This window comes from Phascolarctos cinereus, unplaced genomic scaffold, assembly GCF_003287225.1.
Source record: "Phascolarctos cinereus isolate Bilbo 61053 unplaced genomic scaffold, phaCin_HiC Scaffold_3;HRSCAF=262, whole genome shotgun sequence".
NCBI classification, from domain to species: domain Eukaryota; kingdom Metazoa; phylum Chordata; class Mammalia; order Diprotodontia; family Phascolarctidae; genus Phascolarctos; species Phascolarctos cinereus.
Window position 1 is genome coordinate 194,375,823 of NW_027555736.1, and position 26,493 is coordinate 194,402,315.

The 26,493-nt window shown below is 35.4% G+C and overlaps 1 protein-coding gene across 5 annotated transcripts in view; it reads left to right on the forward strand.

The window, feature by feature from the left end:
• HEATR5A (HEAT repeat containing 5A) overlaps positions 1 to 26,493 on the forward strand; it is a 154,883-nt gene that overhangs the window by 46,018 nt on the left and 82,372 nt on the right. For all 5 annotated transcript variants that reach the window (XR_013485420.1, XM_078151399.1, XM_021004277.2 and 2 more), the window contains exons 13-18: positions 1,398 to 1,497; positions 8,407 to 8,516; positions 12,927 to 13,090; positions 13,193 to 13,368; positions 19,075 to 19,180; positions 25,889 to 26,079. Coding sequence is in view for 4 of the 5 variants with exons in the window: in XM_078151399.1 (XP_078007525.1) it covers positions 1,398 to 1,497; positions 8,407 to 8,516; positions 12,927 to 13,090; positions 13,193 to 13,368; positions 19,075 to 19,180; positions 25,889 to 26,079 (847 nt within the window). In the remaining variant the exon portion in view is untranslated. The remainder of the gene's footprint in view (positions 1 to 1,397; positions 1,498 to 8,406; positions 8,517 to 12,926; positions 13,091 to 13,192; positions 13,369 to 19,074; positions 19,181 to 25,888; positions 26,080 to 26,493) is intronic.

Consider the following 26,493-nt stretch of genomic DNA (forward strand, 5'->3'; position numbering starts at 1 on the left):
GAAGTTCTTAATCTGCAATCCACAGATATTAGGAGGTCCATGAACTTGCATAGGAAATATCTTACACTTTTATTTCAATATAATTTCATTACTTTGTAATAATATGTGTTTTATTTTATAATTTAAAAGCATTATTCTGAAAAGGGGATCTGTAGGCTTCACTGGATCACTAAACAGAGTCCATGACACAAAACTAAGAATCCCTATTCTAGAGATTAAATTGAAATATTTTATAGTAAACAATTACATGTTTCTAAGCCTGAGGGTCGTGTGTGTCTTATTAGATATAATTAAGTTAGGAGGGGGGCAAGGTTCGTTCTGCTTGGATGCTGAACCAGAAATACTTGCAATAAGTAATGGTGACATAATCTCTTGCCCTTTTCTTAAAAGGATGCTTTTTTAAGGGGCGATAAAGTAGTTCATGAGTACTATAAAATAGCGTATAGGGGGATTACAGTCTGTACTGATGAGAAGTGTAGCCACGCTGGTCAAATATTGAATCCTTGAAGTATTAAATTTACATATGTGGTTTTATTCACACTATATAGAAAAAAAAGCCACTCATATATTGATTTATTATTGCTGCTTCAACTAGGAACTTATGAAGCCTTAATCAAGTTGTTCTTAAAATATTCTGAGCAGAATATACTATTTTTTCTGTTGTATAAAGTAGAAACTAAGTCAAAGATATGATTTATCCGGGGCCACAAGAAGGAACCATTGAAATAAAATGAAAATTGGGGAATTCCTTATAACTTTTTATTAGTCTTCTCATTTTAAATGTAAATACTTTAGAAAATTTTGTAACTCTTACCTCCATTTTAACAGTTATCAGTAACTAAAAAGTATGACAAGAATTTATCATTATTAATTTTAATTGAGAGCCTGGTGCTAGGATTAGGATAAAAAAGCAGGAAAGTCCATGATCATACAGACCTTTCCATTTAGTCTAGTTAAGAAACTTTTTTCATCCTGTAGTTTACTTCTGAAAATATGTGTTTCTGTTAGGAAAATAAAAATTCCTTAGGAAGGCACATCTGCATTGGATTATTTTCTTTTCCTTTTTTAGTTTTACTTTTAGAAAAAAAAGTTCCCTTAGTTATAGCAAATTTGTAATCTCTGTGACTTCTTCAGAAAAATTAATTCTAGTTATCCCTCTTAAAATATGCTGAAAGGTTTGTGACAGTGGTCTTTTTAAAATAACCTGAATGAAATTTTTTTTAACGTGAAGGGAGAAGAAAAATCTTTTTTTTTTCCCAGTATAAAAATTAGGTCCAAATTTCAGCAACCTTGGTTCTATGTTATCTTAGCCTTGGTTGAAATGTAAATGTGCCATAATTAAATGTGATTTTCACAATTGATTAACCTATACTAACTTACAGTCACTTCTTCTCCAGCTATCAAGAGCTTTGTTTCCCACTGTGATGATCTTCTTACTGATGAAGTCATTCAGCGACTTCTTCCTCCCCTTCCATGTGCTGTTGATTTACTAACTCAGTAAGTACCAAATGTTGTATAAAATCCTCCAATAAGACCTAGCCTTCTGAGCAGATTTTAACTTTTGAAATATAATAATAAGCCTTGTTTTCTCTTTCGTAAACCAAACATTTAGTCCCAGTTTGATTTTAATATAATATCATGAGTGAGAGATCTTAAATATTATAGAGAAGTGACATTACAAGTGAGGAATTGAGTAAACATCATTTTAAGTGTGGTAAGGTTGAACAAAGAAACTAAGCAATAATCTTGTCATGTCAGGTTTTTGTTTAAGCCTGTTTTGTTTTTGTTTATTTACTGTTTGTCTCTAGTTACTAAAATTTGGTCCTTACCTAAGAATATAATTCTTTTTTGTATGTTTGTATCTATTTTTCCTCAAATTTCATTCATATGAACATAATCTAAAAATTGAATTAGCATAAAATTATAGTCATTACTGATATTTAAACTTTAGGTACTTCTATTTTTAAAACAGTCAAACAGAATGAAATTAGCACAGTGCCTGACAAATAGTAGGTGCTAGTAATTGTTGATTGAATGGAACTGAAATTCTGGTTCTGGTCAGAAAATATTTTCACATGTTTTTTCTCCTCTGAATTAATAATTTTAGGAAAAATGCATAGGTTCAATTACCAGTGCCAGCTGGGTTTAATAGATATTTTAAATTTAAGAGGAAAAGTTTAGCTAGGTTCTAGTGTTTCAAATATTTAACCCATTTGTAAGATTTACTAATTTAAATATTATATTTAACTTCAGAGATCACAACAAAAAATTAAGAACAAGAGAGGCAGCAATTTATTTAGTAACTTTAATATATAGAAATTTGCTTGTATTCCATGTTATGGCTTAGTGAAAATTGTATAATTTATGTTGAAAAATCCATTATTTCATCTGTATAGATGTCACATACACCAGCAGATTGTAGCCCTTTTGTTTCTTGAGTTACTATGATCAGTAATTCATCACCACTTGGCTAATTTGTTGATAGTGAGCCTCATAGCACTTAGTCTGGCCCTTTGATGACAAACACACATTTTATTTGTAGTCCATTGAAGTATTTCCAGAGTGATGAAACCTCTCAGAGCTTATACTCCACTGGCATAACCTTTGAGAACCTAATATCATCCCCATACTACTATTAGGCACAAGGATAAAACTTTAAAATTAATAAAATGTTTAGACAAAAAAATAGCCTTTTAAAAAAGTTTTTGCTTTGCATTATTTGGGGTAATGCCTCTCAGTGTGTTTTTTCTGTTACAAGTAGTCTGCAGATCATATTGCTTCAAAATGTAATAGTATTCTCTCAAATGCAGACTTTTCCTGTAAAGTGAGATCTCTTTGTGAAAAATAAACAAATGCGTATGTATACATACATACATACATACGTACACTGGAAAATAACCCACATTTTGTCCATACTATTCAGACCAATACATAACACTGATAACATAAGACTGATTTACAGTTTAATTTACTATGTTATTTTTAAGTGCCTATACGCAAGATTGCATGCACAATACATGAATATTTCCAAATTTTATTTTTAAGGCTTTGTTCATATTTATTCATTGATAAATGAAGAACTAATTGTTTTAGGTGCTATCTATGCTGAGCTAGGGATTCTAAGAGGGGGAAATGATTAGGGAGAGCTATGCATTCAAGGGATAAAGGAGAGCCAGTGCAAAGCCATGAAGATGGAGTGTCCTGTATGAGAAATAGCAAGGAGGTTAGACTATAGAGTATATGGAGAGGAATAATGTAAGTGAAAACAGGACAGGATCAGGTTATAAAGAGCTTTAAATGTAAAGGAGAAGGAATTGTATTTAGTTTTAGAGGTAATAGGGAGGTACCAGAGTTTATTGAGTGGGGGGAGAGGAGCTTTAAGGGAAGGCTCCTGGTCAGACCTTCCCTTTAGAAACATTACTTTGACAGCTGTGTGGAGGATGATTTGGAGTGGAGGGGAAGCTAGAGGTATTGAGACCAAATAAGCTGTTGTAATGGTCCTGCTGACTATTTGGTCCTTACGATGACCTAAATGAAGACAGTGGCTGTGTTAGTGGAACAGATATGAATATTGTATAGAGGTAAAAACAAGATGTGGCAACTGATTGGATAGACAGGATGAATGAGAGTAAAGAGTTAAATATGACACCAAGGTGATAAAATGTGAGTGACTAGAAGAATAGCAGTGTCTTGGACAGTAGGGAAATTTGGAAGAGGATGGTTTTGAGGGGGAGAGATAATGTCCAATTCAAAACATCCAATAAACAATTGATGATAAGGAATTGGAGCTCAGGGGAGAGATTAAGGATGTGTATATGATTGGATGGCTTCCTCCAGAACTTCCATTTAAGGAGAGTGTATAGGCCAACCATGTCAAATTCCTCTCAAGGCTGCACTCTGGACTTCCTGTGCCATACCCTTGTGCTAGGTATCTTCATTTCCTCTTTACCCCACATTTTCCACTTCTTTTTATGTATCTTCCCCCATTAGAATATAAGCTTCTTGAGGTTAGGGATTGTCTTTCTTTCTACTTTTATTTGTATTTCCATTGCTTAGCACACTGATTGAGACATAGTAAATGCTTAAGAAATGGTAGTTGACTGAAACTTAAATTTGGGAATGATTTGTATAGTATTAGATCCTTTTTTAAGGGATAAAATTAATAAAAAGATTTGTTCTGTAAAACTTGGACTCAATCAAAAGGCTACACCCAAGGACCTAGAAGGCCACATGTGGCCTCGAGGCCACAGGTCCCCATCCCTGAGCTAGAATATAGCCCAGGGGAATAAGCTACAGTTGATGGGCATAAAATGAATGAAGATCCAGTGAAGAAAAATGAAAAGTAGTTGTCACACAGGTATGAGGGAGAACCAGGAGGGAACAAGTGTCAAGAAAGCCCTCAGAGGAGAGAGGTGATCAAGAAATGTCAAATGCAGTAAAAAGGTCAAGAAGGATGAGGACTGAGAAAATGTCATTAGCTTAGGCATTTGAGATCACTGATAACTTTGGAGGTAACACTTTTAACTGAATTATATGAAGTAGGAAGCCAGAATGCAGATGGTTGGGTAGAGAGTAAGATGGGAGGAAGTAGAAGCATTTTGTGTGCATATAGCTTTTTCAAGACATTTAGGTGAGAAGAGAAAAAGATATAAGATGATACCTAGTAGGGATCTAGAGGGGCTTTTTTAAGGATGGGGGAAACTTGGTTATGTTTTTAGTCATCAGATAAGAAGCCAGTACATTGGGGGAAATTGAAGATAAAAGAGAGAAAAGGAACGATAGCAGGGCAGTCTTCTGGAGAAGACATAGAGTATCAAGAATGCATATAGAGATGTTGGCCTTGGCTAAGAGAAGGGCCAGACCCTCATCAGAGACTGAACTGAAGGAGGAGATGATGGAAGATGATGTCAAAGGTGTGTGGACTGAGACAATGGAGAGAAAAGGGAGCTCTAGGTGAATTGCTTCAGTTTTTTTTCAGTGAATTAACGATATGAGGTCTGCAGCTGAGAGGGTATGGGAGGGTCTGATGTGGAAGGCTTGAGGGAAGAGGTTTGGAAGGACTTATGTGGTTAGTGAGATAGAAAAACAATTAGTGATAAAAGGATTTGCCTTCCTTCAGTGAGGGCTCAGTTGAGATTATATAACAAATTTGTAGGCAGCTCACTTAGATGGAGAGATTGGAGGTCATGGTGAGGATTAAGGATAAGGTTGGGAGGTATAGGAGAAAATGAAATGATAAAAGATTATGATTGGATAAAGAAATTTTGAAGTTTTTGTACATAGAAACAGTCAAGAGTATAACCATCTCTGTGCATAGCTGATGGTAAGTGGAGGAACAAGTCATGAGATTTGGAGCAGACTGGAGAAATGAGACGGTCTCCCTCATATGATGTTAGAAGTTGGGGTTGAAAGATTGTGAGCCAGGCTCTAAACTCACCGTGGAAAGAAGGGAAATGAATATCATGGGGTTGATAGGTAATGGCCACTCACTAGCATCTGAATCAGGTGATAAATTTGGATAGCCAGAACCTTGGAGGAAGAGTCTGAAAGCGATATTAGAGTTGCAGCAGTATTCCAAACCACCTCCACAACTGGTGAATCAGAAGTTATGAAAAGAAGTCTAGCCAGTACTTATGTGAGAGATGCACTGTTAAAGAGGAATCTGGGTCTCATTCAGTATTAGAAGATAGAACGAGCAAGAGAGAACAGGGTTTAAGATTAGTGGAAGGTTGTTAATTAGGGAGCAGACTATATGATCCAAAGGTTCAAGGACAATCAACAGACATTTAATAAATGCTAACTCTGTGTCAGGCACTATGCTAGATACCGGAGATACAAATATAGTAATTAAAACAATCCCTCCTTGCAGAGAGCTTACATTCTAGTGGGGAAGACAATGAAGGCATATATGTATGTGTACAGAATAAGTATAACAAGAATCATGTAAGTTAGGAAGGCAGGGTATTAACGTTGGAGTGATCAGGAAAAGACTGCATCTTCTTGAAAGAAGAGAGATGGCTTCTTTGAGGCAGAGATAAGAGGGAGTGAATTCTAGGCATAGGAGATGGCCATGGCAAAGGCACAGATGTGAGGCATGTAGTATCTGAGGAACAGAGAAGTCCAATTTAGCTAGGTTTTTGAGTGTGTGAGAAAGAATAATATACAGTTAGGCTTGGGCCAGGTTGTGAAATTCCTTTTTTTTTGTTTTTTTAGGCAATTGGGGTTAAGTGACTTGCCCAGGGTCACACAGCTAGTAAGTGTCAAGTGTTTGGTCTGAGGCTGGATTTGAACTTAGGTCCTCATCCATTGCACCACCTGGCTGCCCCTGTGAAATTCTTTAAGAGCTAAACAAAAGGCATTTATTTCTATTTGATTCTAGAGGCACTTGAGTTTATTAAGTAGGGGAATGACATGGTCAGATCAGCGTTTAAGAAAAATCCCTTTGGCAGTAATGGGGAAGATGGACTAAAGTGAGGAGTAGCTTGAGGCAGGTGAACTGTTAGGAAGCTATTGGGATAATCTAGGAGAAAAAGGAGAAGGGCCTGAAGTAAGATGGTAGCTAATAGCAGGAAAAAAGATTCAGGTGAAAGAGGTAAAGTTACAAGGGTGGAAACAGCAGCATGTGGCAACTGATTAGGTATGTGGGATGAGGGAGAGTGAAGAATCAAGCATAATACCAAGGTTACTAACTTGGGAGACTGGAGATAGCAATGTTTAAAAGAGGAATAGGTTTAGATAAGTTTAGAAATGGGGAGGTTGGGGAGACGATTCATTTTTTTAAATCTTTTTGAAATTTATTTAGTATTTTATTTTTCCCCATTTACATGTAAAAACAGTTGTTAACATTCATTTTTAAAATTTTGCATTCCAAATTCTCTACATTCCTCCCTCCCCACCCCCTGTTGAAAAGGCAAATAATTTGATATAGGTTATATATGTGTAGTCATGCAAAGCATTTCTATATTAGTCATGTTGTGAAAGAAAACATAGACAAAACTTGCCCCCTCCACCCCTGGAAAAAAACTCAAGAAAAATAAAGTTTAAAAAAGTATGCTTCAATCTGTATTCACATATCATCAGTTCTCTCTTTGGGGGTGGATAGCATTTTTCATCAGAAGTCCTTCAGAGTTGGCTTGGATCATTGTATTACTGAGAATAGCTAAGTCATTCACAGCTGATCATCTAATATTGCTGTTGCTTTGTACACATTACATTTCGCTTTGCATCAGCTCTAAGTCTTTCTAGGTTTTTCTGAGAGCATTGTGCTCATCATTTCTTGTAGCACAATAGTATTCCATCATGATCACATACCTCAATTTGTTCAGCTATTCCCCAGTTGATGGGCATCCCCTCAATTTCCAATTCTTTGCTACCAGAAGAGAGCTGCTATAAATATTTTTGTACATATAGGTGTCTAATGAAGACTTGAAGGATGAGGGAGCCTCGGGCAAATTTATAGACAGCAGATAAGCCAGTAAATAGATTAGAAGAGATGGAAGTTTGAGGGTTGGGGAGGGATGGAAGGCTGAGCTTCTAGAAGAGGTCAGAGGGAACACAGTTAAAAACACAAAGAAGTTGGCTTTGGTGAGAAGGGTAACCTCATTGTCAGAAATAGGCAAAAAAAAAGGAAAGAAAGAATAGGGGGCTGACTTGGGAGCGCCTCACAAATAATTACAGTTTTCTCAGTAAAGGAGGAGGAAGGTCCTGTGTTATAGAGAGGGAAAAGGGGAAAGTGTGAAGGTCAGCACAGGAGGATCGAGAAGAGGTTTGCAACAGCTGTTTCAGAAAATATAGTAGTCATTCAGGGAAGAATAAAAAGATTGAATGAAGCATTAAGATCCCAGTTAAAAATAAATAGTGTAACTATTTTTTTTTTACCCTCGGGTTAAATTGTTTAAACCTAGTTAGTACAGTTGTGAGGTTTCCTTCAGCAGAATTCAGCAGCCCAAGAGAAGGAGCAGAAAAGGCATATGGTGAGAAGAATCAGAGATGGGGTAAGGCTTGAACAATGATACAACTAGGGAACAAGAGAAGGATTCAGAGAGAGGATGGCCTCCTGAACTGGTCCTTGAAGAAGGAGCAGTATTGCAGCACGTAGCAGAAAGTGGAGAGTATTCATTCCAGGCATAATGAATAGTTTGCCTCAGAAGAAATCAGATATAAAGCAGCTATATGTAGCCTGAAGAGTAATGAGTAGAAAACACTAAACATACACCTGGCTAATTCATGTTTTCAGATCAGCTTGCTCACTGAAAATAGGAACTGTTTCGTTGTTTGTACTTGTATCTCTGCTGTGCCCAGCACAGTACCTGGTATATATAGTAGGCATTATTAAATAATTGTTGATCAGTTATCTGTACAGTGTTATAAAATTTATGCACTCAAAATCGACTCTTTTTTTTTTAGACTTTCTTCAATACAGAAAACATATGGAAGTCCTTTGAAAACCCCCTCAGTGATTTACAAACAAAGACTTTATGAACTCTTGGCTTTATTACCTACTGAGATCTATGCAGGTATGTGCTTTGAGTAGAAATGGACACTACTGGTAGCTAGGTGGCGCAGTGGATAGAACACCGGCCCTGAAGTCAGGAGTACCTGAGTTCAAATCTGGCCTCAGACCAAACACTTGACACTTACTAGCTGTGTGACCCTGGGCACGTCACTTAACCCCAATTGCCTTAAAAAAAAAAAAGAAATGGATACTACTATTTCACGACTGTATTGTGCATCAGCTATATAGTTGTTTCCAAGGAATTCATGTTGTTTTAGTAGTAAATATCATCTTCCATAATACAATATTTCTTTAAGATAAGTAGAGATCATTAAAAGAGTAAAACCTCTACCAAATCTTTTGTGTTCTAGACTGCCTCTCTACTTTGGAAAAAAAATCAAAGACATATCTTTAATGAATGCTTGGTCAGTTACAATAGTTAGGTGAGTTATAATAGGCTTGAATCCATTCTGAAGTCTAGACAGTGTTTAGATAAACTTATTTGGAAGTGTGATGCCTACTGTCTTTACTTCAGCATGTATTTTTTTCTTCACTATATTCTTGTCTGAGTCACATCTACTCATCAGGAAATCTTCAGCCACCAACCAGCTCATATTTATATATTGCTTTATTATTTATATAATGTTTTGCAGCCATATCCATTACCCATAACCAACTAAGGTAAATAATGTAACTTGTGCTTCCACAATAACCCAGTATGAGAAATGATTATCTCATATATTTTCTCATAAGACAGTTGGATATTCATACTAGCATCTAACTATATATCAAACAAGGAAATAGGCTTCAAATAGCTAAATAAATACCAGTTCCAAATGCCATCATTCAGCCTTGTGTTAATGCCAGTCTAATCATTGTCAGAGAGCAAAAGCAAAACCTCTTTTGATTGTCATAAGGGATGTAAAGAAGACAGGTGGGGTAGCTAGGTGGTCCAGTGGTTAGAGCCTCAGAGTCAGGAAGACCTGAGTTCAAATCCGACCTCAGATACTTGACACTTACTAGCTGTGTGACCCTGGATAGGTCACTTAATCCCCAATGCCCAACAAAAAAGCAAAAAAAAAAAAGAGATAGAGAAGACAGGTACTGAAATTGGCGAACAATTCTAAGTTTGCAAAATAAATTCTATAACAGGTTATTCTTTTCAAAAGATATAAAAACTTTTCAACTTGTGGGGAAAATAACTTTATTTGGAAAAATAACTGAATTTGGAAATAAAGGAATACACATGCTGGATTTGGGGAGGGGGTGAATGCTTGGTTAAACCATGATAAAAAAGAAACCAATTTCTGTAGATATTAAACTGTTGGACCACAAATTTAATATTTCAAAGTCATTGGTAACTTTTTCAACTCAGACTTGCACATTGATAAACAGCCAAACCACAAAATTTTTGAATTTTTTTTTTCCTAAATAAAAGAGGGAAAAGGCTATTTTCATGTATTTACCTGAGGATTCAGGCATATTAAACTGTCGTGTTATTTTCTTAGCCACGCTTAGAAGATTGACTTTAGATTTACAGTATAATTTGCTTACTGTAGGTAAGCAGTGTAAATACTGGGAGATTAATTGGGAATGAGGAAGAAAGTGTTATATTTCTCTCTTGAAATTGGAGGGAGAGTTAAAAATACAAGTAGATATTCTATAAGTAAACGTTCAGAAAATAGACTTGGAAGTCAGCATTTATGACTGAAATGAAACATGAAAAGGAAGAGTAGGCACCATTTTACTGGTGCTTTTGCCCTCTCATATAATACATGATGTGAAAAAAAATGAGAATATATAGTGTAGCCAGAAACGTTCTGTTAATTTGCTAACTTTTTATAATTCATTTATATATTTTTCTACCCTGTTGTATGATATTATCTTATGATATGATATGATATTAGTTTTCACCTAGGTTATTTAAAAAATACTATTCTCCACCAGATTCCTACTCTAGTACTTCATTGTTACCTGAAGGGGACTGAGTTCTAATTCATGCCAACAGAGCCCAAGACAAAGCTGCAAAGATCTGCTGTGTGAATCTAGTGTCCCTGGCACAGGATCAGTTTAGTTAAATTGGAAGAAGCTCTTCACACAGTTGGCCTGATGATGATGAATTTTTCAAACATAGCAGTTCTCAAAAACCATCTAAGACATAATCCTGAATACTGGATAGTTCAAAATAATGATATCCTAATTAAGATAAAAATTATTTGCTTGTAGAATAAACTGTAATAATAATTAAGAATCATTTATAAATAATTGTGCTTTTCTCACAACTCTATTAGGTAGTGTAAGTAGTAGTGGTTTACAGTTGAAACAGAGGAGCAGTGTGGTATAGTGGGAAGAACTAGTCATAAGATCTGGATTTGCCTCCCTAGGTTTAAATCCCTACCTCTGTCAGGTCACCTGTGTGACCTTGGGTAAGTTATGTAACCTGTCCAAGGTTCCTCAGTAATACAAGGGAGGTGAACAGTGTGTAGATGATCTCTAAGGTCCCTTCTAACTCTTGATCCTGTAAAACTCGTAGAGGTCAATGGACACCCAGTGCACTCACATCTTGTGCTTTAATACTAATGGTGCTCTTGTCCCCCTACTGTGCTTAGGTTGAGATTCATGCACACATTGAATTTTAACAGTAGGAAATTTATCATTAAAATATCAACTGACATTTAATTTTGAAAAACAGTAAGAAACATAGTGTAATTGTGTTAAGTATTGTAAAATAAACATAATCTGTGAATTTAGTGATCTCACCTAACCTAGCTTGTGTATGTCTTTATTTCTAGCTTCAGTTAATTTTCCAAATAAAGTTATTTTCCCACAAGTCTGAAAGGTTTTTATGTCTATTTTAAAAGAATAACTGTTATAGAAATTTACTTTTTAATCTTAAAATTGTTCACCAGTTTCAGTACCTGTCTTCTTCACATCCCTTATGATAGTCATAAGATGTCAGGTTACTTCATCTTTGGTCTCTGACATCTTACCTATTGGGAGAATTTAGATAGCCCAAAGGAACTCCCCAAAAGTGATAAACCAGTGACCTAGATTTAGAGGGTTTTTTTCTCATAGCAAAATACAGCCATACTGGATTACTTGCTTTTCTTTGAACATAATGTTCCATCTTAACTTCTCCTTGCCTTTGCTCTGGCTCTTATGTTGTTTCCTCCTTTGGAATGTAAGCTGTTTGAGGGCAGGACTGTTTTTTCTTTTTCCTTATATTACCAGCACTTATCACAGTGCCTGGCATGTAGTAGGTGTTTAATAAGTGATTATTGGTTGATTGCTTTAGTTTACCAAGATTCTAAAGATTTCAGTAGCTACCAGCATTGTCCAAAAACAAGTTTGCAGGGTTTTTTTTTTAAAAAGGAAGTGATTTTTCTCCTAAATAAGTGATAATTTAAAGTACTTAGGTAATAAGTTTTTGCTGCTTTTCTACATGACTTTCCATACTGATTCAAACATGTTATCACTTTTTTATCACAATCTAGCACTGCATTTGAAGGCAGAAGACTTGGGTGCATATCCTGGCCCTGAAATTTACCACCTATGACTTTAGACCAGAGGTTCCTAAACTTATTTGGCCTACCACCCCTTTAAAAAAAAATTTACTCAGGGCCCCCCCCCCCAGTTAACCTTTTAACAGTTTTTGTTTTAGAAATTTGCATCATTTAAAAAAATTTTTACATACAGTAAAGCATTAAACTTGGGGTGCTTTATTACAATTGAATGTTAATCAAGTGAAGATAAATATTTGAAATTATTCTGTAAATCAGTGGTGGAAAATGAGCTGATTCATAAGTGTGATTTACACACACCTTTTTCAGGAACATATATTTCAAACAAGTACACCTAGAGCAATTAGCTTTTGCTGTCCTTCATATACCTCAATCCTAGCATTGACAGAATCAGAACAATATGATATTTAAACTGTTTTGCAATGATCATGGTAGATTTCTACTGATCAGTTCTTGGTACCCCTTGGTACATCTCTTTCTTGGTACCCCTTATTACCAGTAGCACATTTGAAGCACATATCTACAAGATACTTTTCAGGTTTTTAGGAATAGTGTTTAGCCCATGGAAGAGAGCAAAATTAACCAGACCTCAGAAAAGTTAATGTACTTTTGAGATCAGGGTTCAAATCCTGCCTGTGACACATCCTAGCTTTATGACCGTGGGTAAGACATTTAACTTCTTAGGGCCTTAGACTACTCTCTGTCTAAATTGCAGCTGATATGCTTATCTGTGTCAATAGAAGTAGTTTCCAACTTGTGAGTTTCTCACACTGATGAAACCATAGGTCCAGACAAAAAAGAAACCTAACTCTCATATAGATAAATTCCATTACGTATATTCTAATCACCTAAACTAATCATTTTTGACAATTGATTACATATTTATTTCCTTCCTATTTTTGGCTCATCAGGAAACCTCTGTGCTATTCTCAAAGAGCTGGCTGCTGAATTGACTGCTTCTGATAACCAGATGGCAGCATCCACATTCTTACTTCCACCTCTCTGCCACCAGGATGATCTTTTATTATTAAGTCCTTTACTACAAGACACTGACCACAGATTTATTGAAGAACAGGTAGGTAAAGTCCATTCTCAGATAGTTTCTGGCTAACAGTTCTGGATGATGTCCATTTGTGGATCATGGTTAACAAGCTTCATTTGTTGTTTTTTTCTTTAGCTCCTCCTTGGTAATGGTATTGCTTGTGGAAGCCTAGAGTATGACCCATTTTCAATTTATGAACATGGTATAGAAGGGGATTCAGTACCTAAGCCCCTACCTCCAATGTTTTCACTTATCAGCTCTGCAGCCAGGCTTTTTGGAATGGTGTGTGCCCATGTAGCAGAATCTCAGAGGTAAACATTTTGAATCTCTTGAATAACACATCGACTTCAACATGTGGAAAATATGCTGTACAGTTGTTGAATACCTGGGAGAATACTGTTGAATGTGGAGATCATTATGTTTTCAATCTGTACAAATCTTGGGTTAGATTTAGAGAAATTGTTAGATCTTTGTGACAGAAAAGTATTGAGTTATCAGATATTAATTGAGCATGTACTAGGAGCGTATGACTATGCTAAGTCCCGTTAGGAATGCAAAATGTAACAAGTTATAGAGCTTACAATCTAATCGGGGAGAGAGGGCATATATACATGAAAAGTTAAACAAATCTATGATATGAACTCTTTCATAAAGTAGTATATGATTAAGTCCCACAGTAGAGATAGTAAACTCAAAGAGTTTGGCTGAAACAGTAATTTGAAAGCTTCATAGAGAAAACTGAGTGTGAGCTCTACTGGAAATTTAGTGTAATTTAGGACATAAAGTGGATTTCAAATGGACATTCATCAAAGGGGCAAAACTGTATCTTAATGGTTCAGGGATTTAAATTAAACTCTGGATGTATAGCACTGGAAAGAAAGTTCTGAAAGCATTGTTTTCATTTTAAACTTATTTTTGTCTTGACATGAATCTTGTACCTAGATAATTTGATTTCCTCTTCATAATAACTAGTGAGAAATTTCTATTCCGCAATCCAGTTATGGTTTAAATGGGATGATTTATTATGGCTGTCCTTTTTGTAGTGGCACTGTTTAAAATATATTCATATTATTATGTTTAAGCTATTGTTTATGCTCTTCTAATGGTGAGAATAATGTATATATTGAATTCTGATGCATTTTGCAGTAGATATAAATCATTTTTAAGGTAATTTTTTTAAAGTTGGGAGGTAATTAAAAAGGAAACCTGCTGCTTTAGGTATTAATTAGCTAAAATGGTTAGTAGTTTGGGAAATAGTAAGGAAAATGGTCTGGGCAGTAAACCATGTTGAAAAGCTAGGTCTTGAGCAATTATCTGCATTCTCCAGTGGATTTCATTAGAGGACTGTGGAGAATAAATTGCATGAAGGGAGCAGATGGGAAGGCTTTCCCACTGAGCTTTGAATTTCAGAAGTTACAAGATTTATGATTAGATCCTACTATAAATTTTCTCATTTTTGGATGGTTATGGTGTACCGTTTATTGAAGATTGCTTGCTATTATTCTTCCTTTGAACCATATCTTTATTTTTGTTTTTGTTTTTTGAGGCAAAACCATAATTAAAAGATATGTCTTGAGGTTAATTAGGGAGCAAATGGGCATTAAAAACTTGGGATTTTTGTTAGACACTCCATATTTAGAGGTTTTCCTCTAAAGAGGAAAGAAATTCTATTTAAAGATTAAATTGAGAATGGAAAGTAGTTTTCCTCTGTTATAGTCCCTTTACACTGGGAATAAGAAAATTTTTAGAGCATCTTAAATCCTAAAACATAAAAACATATTATGTAAAGAAATTTATAATTATTATAATTACTATTGGTAAGGGATTGTGCTTAAGCCCCTCACTGCAAATCATTCAGTCAATCAGCAAGCATTAAGCACCTACCTGGCACTGTACTAAGTACTGGCAAAAGACAGGCCCTGCCCTCAAGGAATTCATAATCTAATGAGGTGGACAGTGTGCAAACAAATATGTACAAAACAAGCTGTATACAGGATACACAGGAAGAAATTAATAGAGGAAAGTTGTTATAACTAAGAGGGGTTGGGAAAGGCTTCCTGTAAAAGGTAAGATTTAGTTGGGATCAAAAGGAAGTCAACAGAGCCAGTAAGTGGAGTTGAGGAGTGAGAGCATTCCAGGCATGGGGTACAGCCAGAGAGAATGACCCATAACAACTTTCCTTCAGTTCATATAGACAATAGGCATGCTGCTAGAAGTAGTTAGAAACCTTAAAAATAATTTGGATTTTGAGAAAAATGGGAAAACAGCAGATTCTCAGGAATCAGGCCGTGGATAAGGTACTATAATTGTAAAATTATGTCAATCTTTGCCACAAGTGGAACTTTTTGAGGGAAAAAATAGCAACCTAAAATGAATTTATTTGGTTGAGTATAAATTTAATAAGCAGCTAGTGATCAGACATCAAAGATTCATTTACCTGGAAAAACTGGTAGAAAATGGTAATTTCCTTTACTAATGCTCCCTGTGAGGATATCCTACAAAAACAATCAGTGCTGTACATAAAACTCCTTGAAAATAATCTAATTAGGTAATGAATGAACGAATGAAAATGCATTATGTGTATACTATGTTTCGGACAGCATATGTTAGGTACAAGAAACAGATTATCTCCTTAATAAGCTTGCATTCTAATATGGAGAGAAAGTAATTTCTTCTTTATACTTCCCATGTAATATACATTATTTGTCAAAAAATTATCTGAAGAGATATTTTTTCCAATTGACCTCTCTCTACCCACACTCTCCACCTTTCCCCGTTTTGACCTCCTGGGTGAACCAATTCAACGCTACATTAACTTCCTCTCTTGAACACCAAAGCCACTTATCATTTTTCTAATTATGGCCTTCCAAACCTCAGTTTATAATAAAAATAGACATAGCTTTTCCATCCTTTCAAGAGATATCATTTGAAATATCTATCTATACATTAGACAACTTAGAGTAGAGATGTATGTTCTAAACTTATATGAAGTTGATTCTACTGACCCACTGTCCAGGTGTCATATACTTTATTTTTTCTCATCTCTTTAGGAAGAGATGTGTTCCACACTAATCTATTGAAACCATCTTACCCATTCACAAAGATACATATAACACATGCTCAGCACCTCTCTGGAAATAATGATGCCATCTATTGGCTGTTAAATAGGTAAAGCTAGCTGATCTTCTCATTAGTTATCATACTTTTATCAACTCAGCCAACTCCTAAAAGATAGCATTTTTTAATAGAAAAGTCATATTGTGACTCAAGATTAAGAATACTTGCAAATCTTTCAGATAAGCCTACTTTGTAGCTGGCAGTGAGGATGAAAAGTAGCACAATTCCTGTCCTAAAGAGCTTCTAGTTTAATGGGAGGACGAAACTTTTACATAAATAAGCATGATACAATATAGAGTATGACAAAGACAAAAAGAGAAACCTACACAAAATATCTAGATAAAGTGAAGAATTAGGAGGCAGAGATTATTTTCATAAGATTAAGCAAGGGCACTACATGGGTGGAGTAGCACTTGGCCTAGGCATTGAAAGAAGAGAAGGGGGTTACAAGAAATGAAGAGTTCATACTGTGGGTGCCAAATGTGAGAATGCAGAAAAGGTTCTGAAAGGCAGGACAAGATTAAGAAATGTCTAACAGTACAATTTAATTGGCGTGTGTGTGTGTGTGTGTGTGTGTGTGTGTGTAGTTTGATGATAAGTACAGTAAAGTAGGGCGCATGTAAAATACTTGGAAATAAGAGTGAAAATGTTAAGAAATTTAGCTTGAAAGGAAGATGTAGGAGGGTTCAAATGGCTAAGGAGTTTGTGTTTTATTCTATGGGTAATGGAAAACCAGTAAAGTTTTTTGAGCAAGGAACTGACATGATCAAATTTGTTCATTAGCATTTTTTAGCAGCTCTATTAAGGATGGATTTAAGAGAGGAGAGAGACTGTATGCAGGAAGACTAGTTAGTAACCTATTGTAATCCAGCCAGTAGTAGAGTTGTTAATTGTATAGTGTGACCTTAGGAGTGAAGAGGAAGGCGTACGTAAGTGAGTTGTTATGGAGGTAGAATTGACAGGACTTAACAACTAATTGGATGTAGGTAAGGGAATTGCAGAATGGAGTCAAAGATGATATTGAATTTTTTCAGTCTGAGTGAGCACACAGTGGTATGAACAAAAATAGAGAATCTGGGGGAAAAGTACGTTTTGAGGAAAAGATAATGATCAGTTTTGGACATGTTGATTTTGAAGTTCTGGCTTGACATTCAAATAAAGATGTCATCAGGCAGTTAGAAATGAGGGACTGGGACTCAGTAGAGAGATTAAGGTAAAATTGTGTAGATTTCAGAGCCATCTTCATGGAGGTGATAATTGAAACCATGAGACTAAATAAAATTGGTAAAATTGCAAAGGGAAACAGTATAGAAAGGATATAGCCTCGCCATATACCTGTACTGGGAACAGAGAGAAAGGAAAGAGGGGGAAAAAAGATGGGAAGTATAGATTGCCAGGCAGCAGTGAGCATCCATTTGAGACTTAGGAAGCACGAATTTGTAGTGGACCCCAGACAGGATTGTTTCATGACTACCTTTTGACTGCTTAAGAGTAGAAAGTAGATATGACTCAGAATTAAGACTTAACAAGGCAGGAACGGTAGAAGGACTGAAGGAGGAGGAGGAATTAGCAGGGGTATGGAATTCATCATTCTTGTTGAAAACTACTGATTATAAAATCAGCTCTGAAAGGAGAGAAGTAAAGCCAGTGAAGAGGTAAATGGAAGAATAGGGAGGTTTTAAAGAACTAGAGGTCATGATGAGAATGAAGAGCAGGTTTAGAAATTGTAGAAGGAGAGGTGTTTGAATAGGAATTTATAATCAGAGAAGGACATTTCAGGGTTTAGGATTTTAGAGGTAAAATAAGTTAAGATACCCTCAGTATAGGTATATGTTTTGGTAACTGAGGGGATGAAGTTCCTAAGAGTGGATGTTGATGAGTTTAGAGGCCTGTTTTAGAAGAATCATCAGTATGAATGTTGAAGTCATTGAAAATGATGGCAAGAGATTGGAGTGGAGGGAGAATGCTGAAGTCATAAAAGAAATGAGAGACTCTCCTGGAGATATTAGATAATCATGAACATAATCATGAAAAATGATATAATTGAATGAAATGAACATCCAGGGAAGTGAGGTTGTTGAATGATGTTTATAAATAAGTGGTCTGAATGTGCAGGACGGAGCACATAGAATAATTTTGTTGTAGAATGTTGAAACTTTTAAGAAAAAATCATCCATATGATAAAGCCTTTTGGGTAGATAAGAAAGATGCACCATCCCTACTTATTAAACGCTGTCATTTTCTCCTATTTGTAATTTACTCTAAAAAGATAGTGTGGCACAATGCTAGACCCAGAGTTTCGAGTACCTAAATTCAGTTTTGTTCTGACACTAGCTGTATGACATTGAGCAAATCGCTTAATCTCTCTCAACCTTGGGCAACCTTTAAAGTCTGGTATTGTTACAGATGATGTTGTTGTTTAGTTATTTCAGTTGTATCTGACTTTTCATGACTCCATTTGCGGTTTTCTTGACCAAGTAAAAAGATGAGGAAACTGAGGCAAACCAGGTTAAGTGACTTGCTCAGAATCACACAGCTAATAAGTATCTGAGGTCAGATTTGAACTCAGGAAGATGAGTCTTCCTGTGTCCAGGCCCAAAATTCTGTCCACTCTGCTAACTCACCATTACAGATGAGTGGCAGTTTATTTGCATTGGTAGAAGGAATTCCCAAATACACAAAAAAACCCCATGTCCTTGATGTAGTATTTAATCTAATCAGGTTCCTTTCCTATAAAATTTTAAGTTTTTAATCATCAATTGTATAAATTTTAGTACCCTTTACAAGATAATTTAAGTAACAAATTACTATAGAAACATCAGGGGAAGTCCTTTTGGCTTTTTTAAAATATTTCTTTTTATCTATATCTGCTTTTTAACATTTTTGCTTTTGATTTTAAGGCTGTTGGTACTGGAACAACTTTTGGACAGCATAAAACACACAAAAGCATCTCGTCAGCAAGTAGTACAATTACATGTTATATCAGCATTTTCTAGTTTTTTGAAGGTAAGCCTTATATTTTGTAAATAAACATTTGTTTGTGTGTTCTTTTAATGAAAAAAGACAGTAGCTTCATTAACCTCATGAGTAAATTGTTTCAAGAGCTGAACTTTCTTTCCTATAATTGTGTATGATCTAGTTTTAAGGAAAAAAATTTCAGTTTTTCCATGTCACTGACATTCAGACCTCACACCTGTAACTTTGTCTCATTATTTCCATACCTTAACTACATAATGTAAGTAACCCTGAAAATTTTGTGTACTGCACATTTTGTATAAAAGAAATCAATTTGACTTATAATTTAGCTGCTCTTTCAGGCAAAGTAAAGCATTAAATGAATGTGTATAGCACAGAAATCTTATAATATTCAGTGCCTTATTTTCTATTTTTATAGTATCAGTAGACTTTTATTGAGTACATACTAGTCACAGAACACTGTACAAGTGATATATTTTAAATGTCCATGAAATTTACATTATGCATAAAATTTTGTGTTATAAACATAAGATATTTCTCAAAACCCTCTACAACTTAAAGAGTTTTAGGTTGTTAATATTGTCTGATACAAATTCACCAAATCTTCACGAGGGATCTGGAGTTAAATTACTATTATAAACCATCTACTTTAATCAACAAAACTATTATTCAAAAAAAGATTGATGGCATTTGTAATTTTTTTTATCATGCTTACTTCCTGTTGATCCTAATTGAACTGTGTGGTACATAATAAGGGAGTAGGGGGGTTTAACCATGGTCTAAAGATCTGCATTTTATGGGCTTGATATTAAAACATGTTACTATAAATTCTTTCTTGAAAGTAAATGAGTTTTAAATTTGTCAAATTGTCACTGGACATGGATCAAAATTAGGGCTTTCACAGTTGAGTGTTTCTATTTAATGTGTGTTTGTTTTGTTTACATTAGGTACTATAACTGAGGAGAAGCCCACTCTTAACTAAAGGACAGTCAATAGTAATAGCAGTTTGTCCTGTATGTATGTATGTATGTATGTATGTATGTAGTGTGTATTTAAATAATATGTATATCATACTTTAAGATTATAGCATAAAATACTGTTTAAAATGTCTGCTTAATTTGTCTGTAAATATAGATTTAAAGCAGCCTAGAATAAATGCAGACTAATTGATTTGCATGCCAGTCTACTTCTGGAGACATTTAGGAAAATTCAGCAGTCTTACAAACATTTATGAAAAATCTAACATCATAACAACAACAACAACAACTAACATTTCTGTAACGTTTACTATGTACCAGGCACTTTACTGAGTGATTTACATACATAATTTCATTATATTCATTATTTCATGAATATGTATTTCATATGTATATTCGTATGAAGTACTCTGAAAGAAATATAAAACACAGGATCTGACATTAAGGGGTAGACATCCAAGGAAGTAGGAATGCAACAGGACATATGTCAGAAAATATAACATAAGTTAAGGAGTGATCCCCATCACTCACAAAGGAGGGTTCCAGATAAAGTGAACCAGAATATTTAAGAAAAAAGGTGTTCACCTGGGGGTCAGGGAAAGCTACACAAAGATGGTACATGATTTGAGCTTCAAAGGAGTGTAAAGATTCTTGAAGGTGAAGATGAAGAGAGAGTACATAGTAGGTAGGCATGGAGGAGTAATTGCTAATCTTTATATAGCTCTATAAGATCTAAGTGCTCTACATACAGTATTTCAGTTGATCCTCACAATAACCTTGTCATCTCAATAACCTTGCTACTATCCTCATTTTATAGGTGTAGAAACCGAGCCTTAGAGAGGTTAAGCTATACAGTTATTAAATATATGAGGCAAGATTTTAATTCACATTTTCTAAGGCCAGCATTCTTTCCACTATACCACCCTGTTGTACATGTGTCCAGAGACAGAAGGTGGTGTTGAGTTAAGGTTAACAGTTACTGATCCAGTTTTCCTGAAATGTGGTTTGTAAAGGAGAATAACATGAAATAAAGTTGAAAAGGTACTTTGGAAACAAGTCATAGCCCTAAATGCCAGACTAATCATACATTCAATCAATAGTACTTCATCTCTCTAAGACCGCAACTACCACCCCAATCCATCTCTTTTCTAGCATGTACTCTAGTTTCCTGTTTTATTGAGAAAGCTGGGACCGTTGCGATCTTACTTTCCATGTACGCCAAGCACTGCTAAGTGCCAGGGATGCAGAAACAGAAGTGAAACAGTCCTTCAAGGAATCTACAGTTTTTCTAGGAGAGATAGAACAGATGTAGAGGCAACACGATGTTGCTGGATGGGGCAAGGAGATGCAACTGGAAGATCATTTAAGTCCTCATGTATAAAAGATCCTCAATCTGAGTCTTGAAGGAAGCAGTCATTGGGGACAGCTAGTAAGAAGGCACAGAGATAGGAGGTGGCATATTGTGTGAAAACAGTTAGAAGGCTAGCTTAGCTGTAATTGAATTTTCATATTGTAAATTCAAAGTATCAAGAAAACATCAAAGTGCAGATGACCGTCAAGTAATTTGTGTAATAGCTAGCTGTATGGATTTCTGTGTCACTTGCAAAGAATGTGTGGGAGAGAATGAGGTCACCAAAGAAGGTAATATGAAGATAGAAGGTCCAGAAGAGAACCGTAAGACACACCCATTTTTAGAAAGTGAGAGGAGGATAATTGAACAACAAAAGAACTTCAGTCATCAGACAGGTAGGAGTGAAATCAAGAGAGAATGGTGTTCGTGGAAATCAAGGGAAGAAAGAATATGTAGAAGATGAGGGTGGTCAGCTGTATCAAAAGCTGCTGAAAATTAAAGGAAGATAAGAACTGAGAAAAAGCCATCAGATTTAACAAGGCAGAGATCATTGGCAACCCAGTCAGGTGGTAGAGTTGGAAGACAGACCACAAGAAGGCGAGGAGCAAATGGGTAGTAAGGAAGTACAAGTAACAAAGCATAGACTGTTCTTCTAGGGACCTTAGCAGGGAAAAGAACAATTTATAGCAATGTAGCTATTTATTAAGGATAGGTGAGACCTAACTGTTTTTGTAGTTAAGGAGTCAGTAGACAGGAAGAGATTGAAGATCAAAGTGAAAGGGAAACAGCAACAACAAGAGTATGAATTTGTTGTGAGCTGAGCAGCACAATTTTTTACCTTCCTCCAAGTATTCAGTATCTTAAAAGTAATATTAAGGTGACTGAGGTTTGAGGTTAATGAGGCTGTGAACAGCAGAAGTATAAAGGGGCGAGGGATTCCAGGGTAAACCTTGCTAAAGTCGTTAGACATAGAACTGAAGGGAAGAAAGTGACATATAAACAGACGGTGATTGAGTGAAAGAACAAAGAATGATGGAAAGACTGGAAGACAAAGAACAGTCTTTGGAATGACAGGTAGTAGAAGAGATTGAAGAACAGAAGATTTTTATCAGAAAAGGGAATTTCTGAGTTCAAGATCTCAGTCTTTAAGTAATGGTCAACATTCTGTGAATGTCTGAGATAGGATGGAGATGGATATCATGGGAATTGAAGAAATTGAGGCTAGGATTTTCAAAAAGTCATGAACTTTAATGCTGAAGATTGAAATGTAATTTTTTTTTTCCAATATGGCCAGTGTGGGAATTTGTTGACTATACATATTGGTTAACACAGCTTTCTGTTGGGGGTGGGGAGGGGGCAGGTAGGAATGATTTTAGTTCATTGAAAAAAAATAAAATTTAATTTAAAAAAAAGACTTAAAGGAACAATTTATATATTGGGTACAGAACAGTCTTTATTCATTTCCTCAACAAAAGCTTACACATAGCAGGTGCTCAATAAATGTTTATTGATTGATCATGTGACCTCAGGAAAGAATTGGCTTTAACACTGCAGTTACTAAAAATGAAGGAAATGGTTGAGAGAGAACACGAGTCAGATATTGAATGAATGCACTGATTGTTAAGGAAAAGTAACTCAGAGTTGAGTTGGTGGTAGCAACAAGAATCTGGATAAGACAATATAAGTGAATGACATAAATTGGTACCATGGAAAGAGTACTGGCTTTGGAGTCATAGGACCTGAGTTCAAATCCTACCTCTTTGACTTACTACCCTATAACCTTGGGCAGGTCATTCTCTGGCCGTTTCTTCATCTGTAAAAGGAGATGTGGGACTAGAAGGCCTCTAAATGCCACTTCTGGCTCTAAATCTGTGGTCCTATGAATATCAAAGGAGAATAACTTGTTCAGTGATGGTGGCAAAAAGAAGGTCTAGAAAGTGGCAATAGAGACTTCTTCCTGGATTTGATCTTCAGGGGCATGAGAGAAAAAAATACCACTGGAGATGATGACAAAGTCTGAGATATCTTCAAGAAAGACAGGAAAGTCCAAATTGAGACAATTCCTCTCGTACTTTAAAACTAATTTAATGGTTTTATTATGATGTCAGATAATTTCTTACCTCCAGTCACTAACTTTTGAACCTTGGGAATGTATACATAGGTATTATTAGAGAGTAGCCCAAAAAAGTCATCTTAAAAACCACATAGTATCCATATTACTTCAGGAGTCTGTCATTCATCACTGTGAGTACTCCTTCTGCCATCCAGATTATACCTCTTTAATACTTTAATGAGTTGAATTGGGGAGTTGCCACGGCTGATCGTGAGACAGCAGATGAATTAGGATCCATTGCTAGACCTTGTACTCAAAGCCTTTTCATCTTGATAGGACCTCCCAGAGCTAAGCTTCACTGACATAGCCTATGTCACCTTCATGTCATAATAAGCCATTGATTAGTCTTATTATTAGTGCTCGTATTATACCTCTAAAATTAATTCTTTCCTATGTACTGTATTTTTAATATAGAGCATTTATATTTCTGTTCTGTTTGATACTTTAATTTAAAGCTGGTAAGACATATTACAAACATTAACCTGTTTAAAAGCAAAACAAATTTATGTGCACCAGGGCCTGGAAAAAAGCCTGACAGGAAATCCCAAATTATTAATAATAATGTATAACATTTATATAACACATTAAAGTTTCAAGTGCTCTACATGTGTTTTCTCATTTGAACCTGTCAATAAGTTTGTGAGGTAAGTACTATTATTCCCATTTTACAGATAATGAAACTGAACCTCGGAGACTTAAGTGATTAATTTACTCATGGTCACAGGTAGTGATAGAAATAAGATTTAACTCAGGTTTTCCTGATTTCTAAGTCTAAAACTCTGTTTGCTATATTACATTCAGGGTAGCTGAGAGTACTCTTAATTAACTTTAAATGATGTTCTAGTGAAGCCTGTTCACCCCTTTTCAGGATAATGTTTTTGAATACATAGATAAAATGCATAGGATTACACTTTTGAAATAGTTTAAAAATTCCTGAAACCCAGATGAATAACCCCTATACTACATGACCTCTACCCTCCGTTATAGTTCTGATGTTTTATGCTTATAATGCAGAAGTAGCAATGACTGCTTTATTCACCTGTGCTTCACAGAGGCCTTCTTTGTCATAGATCAAAACCACCTTTTGCATTGAAGCCTTTCCTGATCCTATGAATTACTACTACTCTCCTTCTCAAACTGAGTTTACAGTGCTGATAAATTAAAAGATAATCCTTAAATGTTCACTATGTGTCTATTTGATGTGCAAAGAAAACAATGATAAAATATGTTCCTTGAGCAAAAAATGATTTCTCCTTGAACTTTCAGAGCCCTTTGTGCTTCTTATGCCCGTGTCATTCTCTACTGTTTCTAATATTTTTGTGTTTTGTTTCCTCATCTGGATTGGAGGCTCCTTGAAGATAACAGCTGTCTTTTTCTTTATATTTTTCTTAGCACTTAGCATAGTGCCTTGTATATATGCAATATGCTCAATAAATATTTAGTATGAATCAATGGATTTTGACATGAAAGATTATAGGTATAGCCTTATGTAATAGGAAAAGGGACCATCTGGCTTCTGTTGGAATTGATTTTGACCTTTGTTCTCTGAGGTAATCTCTTTATGCACAGTATATGAAAGAAAAGAGAGAAAAATCTGAAAATCACATAAAAAGCATTTAGTGTGACAGTAATTTTTCCTTGATGTCTCAATCTGTGACCGTATCAATTTGAGTATAACCTCCAAAAATGTAGATCTCCCCTCTTCCATGTCTACTCATCCTGTGTAAATTTCATCCGTATCATCCCATAAATATGGTCTCTGAATCATAGTGTCTGAGTGAATAACAGTAGGTCTCATAGATTGTTCATTGATTTTTTCCCTCACTATGAATACATTTCCATCACATGTTTTTGCCTATCGTGTATTTCTTTGACATCTTTTATGCTGCTTTTCCTGTACAATACCTCATTTTTAATGCATTTCAGCCTGCTTACAACCACTTTTATACCTCTTCATTGAACTCATGTTTAAAAGTACAATAAACTAATAAGCGCTTAAAAATGATTTTTCATTCTAACTTATGCTCTCTTAGTGAGCATATGCACATTTATAACAGTTATTCATAACGAATATGGCAGTTGAGAAAGTTTTTTGCCATACAGTTCTTCAAGAATATGTTAATTATACCCAGTATATTTTTAGTGTTATGTGTAAATTTCCTATATTCTCATTCTTTGAAAATGTAAAATCCAACTATGGTATATATGGCAATTCTTTAATAACAAGAATACCTGTTTCTAGCCCTGCCAAGTAATAGTTTGTTGTAGTTGCTAATATGGATATGTTTGTATTTCAGTATGTGGCCAGCTCCAAAGGAAATTTAGGCTCAGAAGCAATTAGAAAGCCTGCACTAACATTACTGATGGGAGCCTTGGAAAGTACCAACCCCTTAATGCGATGTGCTGCTGCAGAGGGTTTGGCTAGATTAGCCCAAGTGATTGGTGATAGCTCCTTTACTGCTGGATTAGCCCAGGTTAGCTTTGACAAGTAAGTGGAGTTAATGTTTGGTAATTTTGTATTTTAATGTTTTCATCAAAAGTTGAACAAAGTTATCGGGTTTGTTAGTGATGTCACAGTCCTACTAGCCAGTTTGAAGAAGTTCCTACTTTGTGAACCTTTCAGGAGGTAAAAGAAGAAAGAAACCATAATAGTAAAATATAGAAGAAAAAAAAACTCATTTCACTGCTTTTAGAAAAGAATTACAAATTCTAGGTTTTTTCATGAGCTTCTTTTCTTTAATGAGAGATACTATGCTCAGAGGCATAAAATCTCAGACTGAGATGGAATCTCAGAACTTATCAAGTCCTACTGGTTCCCAGCAAGTGATTTTCTGGCCCAGAGATGTCAAATTCAAATCGAAATGGATCCCTGCTGGTCTCATATTGACTTAGAAAACCATAA